General features: G+C 37.9%; 1 protein-coding gene across 1 annotated transcript in view; it reads left to right on the plus strand.

Annotated features, from left to right (window-relative positions):
- The window catches only part of cttnbp2 (cortactin binding protein 2), a 165,381-nt gene that overhangs the window by 149,309 nt on the left and 2,657 nt on the right, over positions 1-13,415 (plus strand). The window contains exons 15-22 of the mRNA XM_042495910.2: positions 4,395-4,571; positions 7,203-7,375; positions 7,905-8,083; positions 9,527-9,771; positions 9,902-10,096; positions 11,243-11,294; positions 11,391-11,490; positions 13,120-13,227. Coding sequence (XP_042351844.2) covers positions 4,395-4,571; positions 7,203-7,375; positions 7,905-8,083; positions 9,527-9,771; positions 9,902-10,096; positions 11,243-11,294; positions 11,391-11,490; positions 13,120-13,227 — 1,229 coding nt within the window. The remainder of the gene's footprint in view (positions 1-4,394; positions 4,572-7,202; positions 7,376-7,904; positions 8,084-9,526; positions 9,772-9,901; positions 10,097-11,242; positions 11,295-11,390; positions 11,491-13,119; positions 13,228-13,415) is intronic.

The following is a 13,415-nucleotide window of genomic DNA, read 5'->3' on the forward strand; positions in this document are numbered from 1 at the left end:
TCTGGGCCCTTTTTTCAACATGCTATGCTATGGTGCGTCTTTACAGCCTATAATAAGTGGTTTTTAAACATTTTTTGGACACGTCCAAATTTGAGATTTTTCGCCATACTATACTATGTGGTTTTTGGCCATTTTTTCAACATGCTAAATTATGACTTCTTTGGCTTTTCTGGGCCCTTTTTCAACATGCTATACTATGGCGTATTCACAGCCTATAATAAGTGGTTTTCAGACATGTTTTGGACACGTCCAAATTTGAGATTTTTCGCCATACTATACTATGCGGTTTTTGGCCATTTTTTCAACATGCTAAATTATGACTTTTAGGGCTTTTCTGGGCCCTTTTTTCAACATGCTATACTATGGCGCCAGATTCACAGCCTATAATAAGTGGTTTTAGACATTTTATGGACACGTCCAAATTTGAGATTTTTCGCCATACTATACTATGCGGTTTTTGGCCATTTTTTCAACATGCTAAATTATGACCTTTTTGGCTTTTCTGGGCCCTTTTTTCAACATGCTATACTATGGCGCGTATCTACAGTCTATAATAAGTGGTTTTCAGACATTTTTTTGGACACGTCCAAATTTGAGATTTTTCGCCATACTATACTATGCGGTTTTTGGCCATTTTTTCAACATGCTAAATTATGACTTTTGGGGCTTTTCTGGGCCCTTTTTTCAACATGCTATGCTATACTATGGCGCGTATCTACAGCCTATAATAAGTGTTTTTTAGACATTTTTTGGACAAGTCCAAATTTGAGATTTTTCGCCATACTATACTATGCGGTTTTTGGCCATTTTTTCAACATGCTAAATTATGACTTTTGGGGCTTTTCTGGGCCCTTTTTTCAACATGCTATACTATGGCGCGTATCTACAGCCTATAATAAGTGGTTTTTAGACATTTTTTGAACAGGTCAACATTTGAGATTTTTCGCCATACTATACTATGCGGTTTTTGGCCATTTTTTCAACATACTAAATCATGACTTTTGGGGCTTTTCTGGGCCCTTTTTTCAACATGCTACACCATGGCCCGTATCTACAGCCTATAATAAGTGGTTTTTAGACATTTTTTGGACACGTCCAAATTTGAGATTTTTCGCCATACTATACTATGCGGTTTTTGGCCATTTTTTCAACATGCTAAATTATGACTTTTGGGGCTTTTCTGGGCCCTTTTTTCAACATGCTGTACTATGGCGCGTATCTACAGCCTATAATAAGTGGTTTTTAGACATTTTTTGGACAGGTCCAAATTTGAAATTTTTCGCTATACTATACTATGCGGTTTTTGGCCATTTTTTCACCAGGCTAAATTATGACTTTTGGGGCTTTTCTGGGCCCTTTTTTCAACATGCTATACTATGGCGCGTATCTACAGCCTATAATAAGTGGTTTTCAGACATTTTTTGGACACGTCCAAATTTGAGATTTTTCGCCATACTATACTATGCGGTTTTTGGCCATTTTTTCAACATGCTAAATTATGACTTTTAGGGCTTTTCTGGGCCCTTTTTTCAACATGCTATACTATGGCGCGTATGTACAGCCTATAATAAGTGGTTTTTAGACATTTTTTGGACAAGTCCAAATTTGAGATTTTTCGCCATACTATACTATGCGGTTTTTGGCAATTTTTTCAACATGCTAAATTATGACCTTTTTGGCTGTTCTGGGCCCTTTTTTCAACATGCTATACTATGGCCAGATTCACAGCCTATAATAAGTGGTTTTTCGACATTTTTTGGACAAGTCCAAATTTGAGATTTTTCGCCATACTATACTATGCGGTTTTTGGCCATTTTTTCAACATGCTAAATTATGACCTTTTTGGCTTTTCTGGGCCCTTTTTTCAACATGCTATACTATGGCGCGTATCTACAGTCTATAATAAGTGGTTTTCAGACATTTTTTTGGACAGGTCAAAATTTGAGATTTTTCGCCATACTATACTATGCGGTTTTTGGCAATTTTTTCAACATGCTAAATTATGACTTTTTGGGCTTTTCTGGGCCCTTTTTTCAACATGCTATACTATGGCGCGTATGTACAGCCTATAATAAGTGGTTTTTAGACATTTTTTGGACACGTCCAAATTTGAGATTTTTCGCCATACTATACTATGCGGTTTTTGGCCATTTTTTCAACATGCTAAATTATGACTTTTGGGGCTTTTCTGGGCCCTTTTTTCAACATGCTATACTATGGCGTATTCACAGCCTATAATAAGTGGTTTTTAGACATTTTTTGGACACGTCCAAATTTGAGATTTTTCGCCATCCTATACTATGCGGTTTTTGGCCATTTTTTCAACATGCTAAATTATGACTTTTGGGGCTTTTCTGGGCCCTTTTTTCAACATGCTATACTATGGCGCGTATTTACAGCCTATAATAAGTGGTTTTTAGACATTTTTTGGACACGTCCAAATTTGAGATTTTTCGCCATACTTTATTATGCGGTTTTTGGCCATTTTTTCAACATGCTAAATTATGACTTTTTTGGCTTTTCTGGGCCCTTTTTTCAACATGCTATACTATGGCGCGAATCTACAGCCTATAATAAGTGGTTTTCAGACATTTTTTGGACAAGTCCAAATTTGAGATTTTTTGCCTATGCGGTTTTTGGCCATTTTTTCAACATGTTAAATTATGACTTTTTTGGCTTTTCTGGGTCCTTTTTTCAACATGCTATGCTATGGCGTGTCTCTACAGCCTATATTAAGTGGTTTTCAGACAGTTTTTGGTCAGGTCAAAATTTGCGGTTTTTCGCCATACTATACTATGCGGTTTTTGGCCATTTCTTCAACATGCAATAAAATGACTTTTTGGGCTTCTATGGGCACTTTTTTCAACATGCTATGCTAGTGTACATCTCTACAAGCTATAATCAGTGGTTTTCAGAAATTTTTGGGCCAGGTCAAAAGTTGACATTCATTGCCACACTAAACTTTGCGGTTTTTTGCCATTTTTTCAACATTTCATAACATTACTTTTTGGGCTTTTTGGGCGCTTTTTTCACCATGGTATGCCATGGGGCATCTCTACAAGGTATTATAAGTGGTTTTTCAGAAATTTTTGGGACAGGTCAACATTTGACATTTCTTTGCCATACTATACTATGTGGTTTTTAGCCAAAGATTTACCAAAAGTGTCATTGTATAGTTGCGAAAAATATCATCTTATGACATGTCCAACAAACAGCTGAAAACCTCATAAAATAGCATGTAGAGACATGTCATTGCATAGAATTTCGAAAAAAAACTTTCAAAACATCAAAGTATAGCATGTCGAAAAAAAGCTGCAGCTCTCCTCATTAAGAGTCTTTGTCTCCCCCTTACTCAGACACTCTAAATAATCGAACGGCACGTCAGACCTTCGAGAGTGGAAAAGGTTAAAACTGCTGGATGCAGGCTTTATTTAAACATAAAAAGCAACAGTTACTTCACTCCCTTTTACAGGAGCTACTTATACCGTCTAACGCAAGGTTGACGCAAGATAAAGCAGAAGCACAAAAAGCCCCGAAGAACCCACACAATGGTCTGCTTTTCCTCTTTATCTGTAGGTCCGTCGCGCCATTACTCTCTCCACTCTGTCTCTCCTCACTGGCTGGCCTTCGGAAGGCATGTTTGAGTAATAGCTTCTGCCTGCTGATTTGCGCATCATGTTCGAGTAGAAACTTCCTTCTTCAGCTGCAAGGGAGTTTCCACAGCTCTGCATGTAGTTTCCTGGCACTGTTTGCTCAGATAGCTGCTGCTTCTGGTTCATCAACATGTTAAACATGCTCATGAGCCAGGGTGCTGCTGTTGCATGTTCATGAAGGGGTTCATTTCCCTCAGGGGGAATGAACAGCTTGGGTTAGGATCTGGATGCAAATTTCCATCCTTGGCTGGTCTCCGAACAATTACATGTCCCAAAAACAGCTGAAAACCACATACAATTCATGTTAAGACACGTCATAGTGTCAGAAAAACGATCAAAAACATCATAACATGTCGAAAAAATTGATTGAAAATTTCATACAATAGAATGTTGAAAAATGTCAATATATGACGTCCAAAAAATAGCTTAAAACTAATTAAAATAGCATGTTGAGACATCATAGCATAGACTGTTGAAAAAACGTCGAAAAACATCTTAATATAGTAATAATATAGTATGTCGAAAAACGTCAAAATGTGACATGTCAGAAAACAGCTGAAAACGGATTAAATTTTTAATTTTCATGTCATTTAAAAAATCACTTCATTATCACTTTTTCGTTGAAAACAATATACAGTATTTGCACAATGCCAACAACCATATTAACTGTCACAAGACAAATGTAACACTTAAACTTTTGGGTTTTAGCTCGCAAGTAATCGGAAATCTCTCCTGTCTCAGGTTTCCTAGTGCCAGTGGTGGGGTCAGGGATCGGGGTGCCAGAGGCTCACAGTACTCACTGCGTGGTGGTGCTGCTGGAGGGACTGGAGAAGACATCATCCTTAACAGGCCTGCTGGGAGACCTCTGCCACAGTCTGGACAACAGGGGATCTGCTTCACCGCTGGTTCTCAACACCGGTATGTCTCACTGCAGCTGGGCTTTGACTGAAATATAATGAAATACACAGTTTTAGGTCTTCATGTGCTGCAATTATGTGGTTCTAACATTAAACTCTGTGTTTACAAACCAAATTTTGTCAATCAATAAAGGTTTGTTGGAGGAGCAGCAGCAGGACAGAAATAAATACATAAATAAATAAAAGAGGTGTATAAAACTGATATTATCCATCCATCCATCCATTTTCTACCACTTATTCGGGGTTGGGTTGCGGGGGCAGCAGCCTAAGTAGGGAAGCTCAGACTTCCCTCTCTCTGGCCACTTTGTCCAGCTCTTCCCGGGGGATCCCGAGGCGTTCCCAGGCCAGCTGAGAGACATAGTCTCTCGAGTGTGTCCTGGTTCTTCCCCGGGGTCTCCTACCAGTGGGACGTGCCATGAACACCTCACCAGGGAGGCATCCTAATTAGATGCCCAAGCAACCTCATCTGGCTCTTCTCAATGCAAAGGAGCAGCGGCTCTACTCCGAGCTCCTCCTGGATGACCAAGCCTCTCGTCCTATCGCTAAGGGAGAGTCCGGCCACCCTAGGGAGGAAGCTCATTTTGGCTGTTTGTGCCCACGATCTTGTTCTTTCGGTCATTATCCAAAGCTCGTGACCATAGGTGAGAGTAGGAACGAAGATCGACTGGTAAATCGAGAGCTTTGCCTTTCGGCTCAGCTCCCTCTTCACCACGACAGATCGGTGCAGAGTCCACATTACTACAGACGCTGCACCGATCAGCCTGTCGATCTCCTGCTCCATCCCTCCCTTATTCGTGACCAAGACCCCGAGGTACTGAGACTCCTCCACTTGGGGCAGGATCTCTTCTCCGATCTGGAGGGGGCACTCCACCCTTTTCTGGCTGAGAACCATGGCCTCAGATCTGGAGGTGCTGATTCTCATCCCGGCCGCTTCACATTTGGCTGCGGACCGATCCAGTGAGAGCTGAAGGTCACGGCCTTATGAAGCCAACAGGACCACATCATCTGCAAAAAGCAGCGACCCAATCCTGAGCCACCAGATGGTGATCAGTTGACAGCTCCACCTCTCTCCTCACCTGAGTGTCCAAGACATGCAGCCGCAAGTCTGACAACACGACTACAAAGTTGATCATCGAACTGCGGCCTAGGGTGTCCTGTTGCCCAGTGCACATATGGACATCCTTATGCCTGAACACGGTGTTCGTTATGGACAATCTGTGGCGAGCACAGAAGTCCAATAACAAAACACCGCTCGGGTTCAGATCGGGGGGCTATTCCTTCCGATCACGCCCCTCCAGGTCTCACTGTCGTTGCCAACGTGAGTGTTGAAGAAAGAGCGTTGAATGAAAATGCAAAATGAAAAACAGCAACAACAGCATGTGAAGAAAAAAAAGTAAGTTAAAATGACAGTGGTTCGATTTATAGCAGAAGTCTATGTCTGTCTTAACAGTCATCAGACAAATATATCATTACGTAATAGTATAGAATATATGTAAAAAGTAGTAATATGCTGTAATGTATCATGACAAATACTTCATTAGAGCAATATTGCATAGGATAAAATAAGTAAATTGAATCGTAAATCAAATAAAAGCATAAAAACAATAGTATGGGCATAACATAATGCAAAGTAAAACTAATAGTATTATGTTATACTACAGATGATAATGGATGAATGAGATTGTTGACATATTATACTATGACTTTTTAAACATACTGTATTATAACTTTTTTATTTTTATTTTCATGACATACTATACTATGACATTTTGACATACCATCCTATGACTTGTTTACGCATTTAAGTCATAAAGTACTATGACGAAATTATTATAACATACTATGATAATACTTTTTCATATTTTTTAGGACGTACTATACTATGACATTCAACATTTTATCTTATGACTCTTTTTTACATTTTTATGACATAGTATACGAGGACATTTTCTTGACATACCATGCTATGACTTTGTGGTTTACATTTTAATGATATAGTATACCATGACTTTTTTTGCTTATATTTTTTTATGACATAGCATTTTTTGACATACTATACTATGACTTTTTCCATCTTTTTTTCATATAGTATACTGGCATTTTTAAAAACATTTTTATGACAGTATACTATGACATTTTCAACATACCATAATATGACTTATTATTATACTATGACTTTTTCTCTCATTTTTATTACATTCCAAAACATTTTCGATATACTATTCTATAATGTCTTTTCAACATCCTATACTAAGACTTTTTTTTATTTTTTACATTTTATGACATTTTTAACATATTATACCACAACTATTATTCACAAATTTATGATAAACTATAGCGGAGTTATGTCATTTACTATGACTTTTTCAACATATTATATATACATATTATGACTTATGATTTTTTTGATAAAGTGTATTTTGAAAAATATTTTAAATTATTATGCCTGATAATATATTTTTATATAAAAATATTACATTGCAAAAATTGTAAAAATATATCCTAGAAATGGGTGTAGTTTTTGAGTAGACTGTCCGTCTGTACTGTGTTACTGTGTGTGGGTGTCATCTCATAAAACCAGATAACCAACAAATAAATGGTCAAACAATGAAAAATTAATCCATTACCTCAGGTCCACACTACTTCTGCGAGGGCAGTTTCCTGATTGCAACGCTGTCAAAGCCACGCCTGCAGGGATCTGAGCTCCGCCTGCAGCAACATTTCCGCTGGGTGACGCTGCGTTGGGATCAGGAGCCAGTGCATGGCCTGCTGGGAAGACACCTCCGCAGGAAGCTGCTGCATAAGGTCATTGAGAGGTTCAGCTGCAGCTGCCAGAGACAGAGACGTTGTGTTGACTTTGTTTCATTGTTACCAAACAGTAATATGAAATCATATCTGGACTAACTTGGTGTTTATATATATATACAGTATATATATTTATATATACATATATATGTAATGTTTTGTTTTTCGTTTTGAGGTCTGAAATGAGCAAATGAACTTGTTTTACAGATATATAGATGTTTTTTCACTGGATATTTACATTTTTCTCCTGGATTAAGTCTTCACATTTCCCATTACCCATTATATGTGTCAGACATAAATGCAAAACAAATACTTTACTAATTTACAGAGCTACATAAATCTGATGTAATGTGACTTTGAAATAGAGCAATGTGATGAATAATATCCTGCAAGCAAGCAGACTGTTTTAATTTATTCAACTGTTAAGAAAATCAACAACGATCCTCCTCACTGTTTCATCACTCTTACAGTTCAGTAGTTTGATTAAAAACAGTAAAAACTTACATTTCTTCCTCCATCACTCCTCTAGGTGGGGACTGGAGTTTGGTCACCTGATGGCGTCATGGAGCGGTCTGTGTTGTGGGTGAGCCAGGTTTGGCAGCAGCTCAACGCCTGTCTGTCCCGTCTAGGGACCGATGAGGCTTTGCTGGGCCCACAGCTCTTCCTGTCCTGCCCTGTGGTCCCAAATAACACACAGGCAGTTGTCAGGTGTGTATGAGCTAGTGTTTGTGTGTGTATAAGTATATATTAAAAAGTACATTACCACAGAATAATGCAGATTCTCTCAGGTTTTGTTTACAAAGCAACATCAGCAGACACAGGATGGTTGGCTCTTAGATCCCGTCACGCTGTTACCACGGTGAATATTTAGCTGTTTAGTTGTTAAACACTCAAGAGAGAAAGAATATTTGATTGAGGATGGAAGTGGGGCTTAACACTTATAAAGCTTCCTGAGCTAGTTTGAAAATGTTAGCTATTCAACGTAGCCATGAGGCAGTCTTTCTGGAATCAGAAATACCTTATTGATCTCCAGGGGGAATTTGTGATATATTACAGTCGCCTTGATGTAAAAGCACAGACAATTCTGAGGGAATAGAGAATATGTACTATATCTTCTTGATTGCCTTATTTATTTATCTTGAGAGAATTAAATACAGTAGTGCTTCAACTATACTGATAATAACTGCAACTGTTGTTTAATTCTCTTCACAATTTTGGTTTATTGTTTATATAAATGAAATAAAAACAAATTTCAGGAGCCCAGTTCACAATCAACGATTTGCTGAATCTTCAGTTTACAATGGCCTTGTTTACACCAGGTATTAACATGCGTTTTGGGTGATCCGATCACAAGTTGACAGCGCTCAACGCAAATGTAAACAACCAACGAGAATAGTGATATGATCACTGAAATTCATTGCAGAGTTTGTCTGGGCACATTTGGCCACATTTGACCAAGCTATTGCATCTTGATGTGTACATTTTTAAGAAATACTGTAGCATATTTTTTTTTAACATTTTATCACATAATATATTTTCTTTTTTTTAAAAAAAATACCATACGATGACTTTTTTGTACAATTTTATGACACATTAAACTTTGACTATTTTCAACATTATACTATGACTTTTTTTGCTATAATGTTTACTTCTTACTTATGATGTTTACCACTTAATAACTATTAACACTTTTCTGCCATGACTTCATACTATGATGTTTTTGTCACAATTTTATTACATATGATACTATTACTTTTTTTTGGACATACTATACTTGTCCCTATTTGAAAATTTTATGAAATACTCTACTATGAGTTGCATGACCAACCATAGTTAAGCCTTATGAAAGGAGATGTGTTGAATTCTGCTGACAGCGATATTGCTATTGTGTCTCAGCTCTCCACTTGTGTTTGGATCACCAATACGTTGTTAATACCAGGTGTGAACAGGCTCTATAATATAAAACAAATGAAAAAAACAAATAGTGAAATTTGTTGATTAATTTCTGTCAATTTAGTAATGGCTTAAATTGTTTCAGCACTGAAATACAGCCTTTCCCTCGATTCTTTGGGAGCTAAGTGTCCATGTGTGAAGTTAATCCACAAAATCGTTTTAGAAACTGTGTGTGTGTGTGTGTGTGTGTGTGTTCAGGTGGCTGGCTCGCCTCTGGAATGCTGTGGTCGTCCCCCGTGTAGAAGCAGCCATCATCTCGCGGGTAACAGCCAGGCGCTCCTCCTCCTCCACCACCTCCTCTTCGTCTTCCTCATCGCAGTCGTCACAGCGACCGTCTCCTAGCAACTGTGGGCTGAGTGCCGGGCAGCAGGCTGTGGTGAAAGCCGCCCTCAGCATCTTGGTCAACAAGGCTGTTCTCCAGGGCTGTCCTCTGCCTCGACACGGTGTGTGGGGGCGTCACAGATGATGGCGAGGGTTCATTCACGTTTCACCAGCTGCTGTTTCAGTCCAGAACCACCTGCTTGAACATACAAAGCATACTGATGTTTATTTTTTCCCCTTTATTTCCTGCAGAGATTGACAGGTACCTGTTGGAGTTTCAAGGCGGGAACTTCCCCCTGTCAGCCATCAGCTCCTATAAAGGAAGTGGTGGCGGAGGAGGAGGCAGAAAGGGACGGGACAGCAGCAAACTGAGACGATCCAACACGAGCCCTCGGAAGAAGGGAGGTCCCACCTTAAGCTGGAGCTCCGGCGGTTCCTTCAGAGAGGGTGAGATTACAAGCTGTGTCCTGATCCCGAGGGTTAGATCCTCTGAGGGACAACACATTTTTTAATGTGATATCCTATACTATGTTTTTTTTTTTTTTTTTTTTAGATTTTTCTGACATACTTCACTATGACTTTTTCAAAATGCACTTAAAAAATAAAAAAAAAAAACAAACGATATACTATACTATGACTTTTTATGCCTCTGCACCAGCGATAACATTATGTTTTTGTTTGCCCGTCCATCAAAAAAGTTATAATCTGTCCATCCAGCACATTCTTGTAAAGGCAATATCTCAAGAATGCCTCAAAGGAATTGGACTCAGTGGTGGGGGGGTTAGGATTTGGCGGTCATAGGTCAAAGGTCAAGGTCCCTGCATGGCGGTATATGTAGTTTAACATTTTTCTACTTAAACATTTTTTCTTTTTCTTTTTGAATTTTTTTCTTAATTTTTTTTCAGCCGCCTGAATGCTCCATTGATGGTGTTGTGAAACAGACTTTGGAGTATCGAGGGCTTAAAAACGGAATCAGCACTCAGTTTATTGTGAAGTAGGATCTCACATAGAGGGAATTTTCTTTAGTATTTTGGTGCAACGCAACAAATAGGAGAAAAGTTGAGAAACGGAAATACAGCATAGAAAAAAAATCCCACAAAATATACAATTAAATCTAAAAAAATCTGTGCAAATTATAGTAAAAGAGTAAAAAACACATTAAGGAAGAACTGCTGGCTTTGTGTCAGCAGCATCCACAGAGGGGCGCTGTTAAATAGTCTTAATATGTGCTTGATGCTGCTGTCACTCAAAAGCCCCGTTACTCTGGATAATCCAGACCTCTGCACCAACGTACATAAGTTACACCAAATTTTGCATTTGTTAACAATACTTTAGGCCTAAGGAAAAGCCTGACTTTGTTTAAAAATGCATTTTTTTCTCAAATGTATTTGACCAATTCATTGAGTACAACAAACAACATTTAATTAGATAATTAATAGTATTTGGGTGGAGGTAGATATCTTAACCAGACTGTACAAATACAATCAAAACTGTTGGCATGTTTCAATTCCAGTAGTATTAAAATAGTGTTTTATATTGTTTTTGTAATTTGAGTGCACTGATCCATTTGTTCATATTCGCTTGTGATTGCAGGTTCACTGTCTAGCACTGATGTCAGCTTCCCCTCCAATGGCAAAGTCCAGAGGTAGGTATTCTGTCGAATGATGATTATTAGCATACTACTACTACATACTACATATTAGCAACTACAACACTAACTTAAATTTCATTGTGTTTGTAGGGCGCCTGGAGGTCTGTCTGTGTTCTCTGATGACGAGACGGATTTAATCAGAGAGCTGCAGACCATGTGCTCCAGCAAGTCAGAGCCAGACATCAGCAAGGTACACACACACACACACACACAGTTTCAGAATAAGTGACCGAGTAGATGGACCTTTGACTATCACTGTGTCTCTGTCATCCAGCAAAATACTAAATTTAATTTTGCTGCCATTTATAGATATTCTGCTTTTTAGCATCCTGGCTCTTTAAATAATTGCTTTCATCCTGCCAAATATAGACTAATGTGAGTCTTGGAATTGCACTTATATGACGATGACATTTACCTTTAACCAGCCTCTGTGCTGCTTGAGAGGTGGGATAAACCTGTTCATTTGGCCGATGAATTTTAACATTTAAAAATGTCAAGAATCGAAAATAAAAAAAAGAATTTAAAATAATATGCCACAAAAACTTGACTGCCATTACATTTTTCATTAACAGTCACAGTATAATATGTGATAAATATCTCATTAAAAATGTCATAAAATATGTGTTAAAAATTCATTAAAATAGTCATAGTATAAAATGTGATTATAAAAGTCCTTGAGTAGTATACTGTAAGCATTTTTCATTGAAAAAGTCACAGTGTTATGCCAAAAAACATTTTCATCAAAATGTCTTAGAATAGTATTTTAAAAATGTCATGTAAAAAAAGTAATAGGGTCATTTAAAAAAAATATTTTTATTTTAAAAAAGTCCATAAAAAATGTGAGTCTAGTATGCCATATAAGTTTTCATTAAAAAAGTCAGTCTTGTAGGTAAAAAAAAATAAATTGAAATAGTCATAGTAGGAATGTGATTAAAATTGTCAAAACGTATAAAACAGTATGCCAAAAACATTTACATTAAAAAAGTCACAGTGTAGTGCTTCAAAAACAAAAAGTAAAGGTATATTTTGGCAGAAACATTTTCATTTAAAAAGGCCTTGTATAGTATGTGATATAAATATCATAGTATAGGATTCCATAAAATGTCATTAAATAAAGGTCATAGTATAGTATGTCAAAATTTAAAATTGACACAATATAGTATTTGATTGAAACTGTCAAAATCATACAAAAGTATGTCATTAACTAGCCACACTACAGTATCCCAAACACAATGTCATTAAAAAAGTCAGTAGTACTGTATGTAAAAAATGTAAGTAATAGTATAGTATGATATACACATGATGTCTATTAAGTTGTCAATGTGAAAAAAATTTCATATAAATGCCATAAAAAATTAATTTAAAAAATCACAGTATAGAATGCCAAAAATCAATGCACTTTTTCTATAAAGCCCTCAATGACATACTGGCTTCCTAAACTCAGTCATGACAACCCTAGACCTGCATGCTGTTTCAGAGATATTTCCTCCTGTGTTCGGGGGAAAAACACGATTTGTTTGAGGTTTTCTTGCGCTGCAAATATGTTTCACTTTAAACAGTCACTCGATAGCTTTGTTTCCAAATTACTGGTGTCAGAATTGACAGTTACACCTTTACTTGCAAGCCCCTGATGCTGATGACACCACATCACTGACATCCCACCCAATAATTCACCTCAAATAATGACAGTCTTCACCTGCCGAACACTAACAGAATATCCACAGTGCAGCCAAGCAGTGCTTAAAGCTGTGTGTCCTTACTCACATCCAGTCACGCTTTTACCTGCTGCTTAATGTTCGCTCCTGTTCATCGCCCACAGATCTCTCAGGCAAAAGACGACTTGATCCTGTTCTCCTGCTCACCCAGCGAAGTGACGCCATCCAGCAACGCCGAGCAGGAAACCGTAGTCCAGCAGCAACCACAGATGGTGAGCGGGAGAAAAAAAGGGGTGCAAACGCATTAGTGACTGACAGCTCAGCACAGATTTAGATCATAATAACTATATTTAATCAGTGTGGAGAAATGTACGTTTTCCCAGCAGCAAGGAGAGACAGAATACAGCAGATAACACCGGAAACAAGAATACAGTGAATGGCTATTTAGACATAAACCATT

Source organism: Plectropomus leopardus, chromosome 7 (assembly GCF_026936395.1).
Source record: "Plectropomus leopardus strain MGB_pleo_1.0 chromosome 7, ASM2693639v1, whole genome shotgun sequence".
In the NCBI taxonomy this organism is placed as follows: domain Eukaryota; kingdom Metazoa; phylum Chordata; class Actinopteri; order Perciformes; family Serranidae; genus Plectropomus; species Plectropomus leopardus.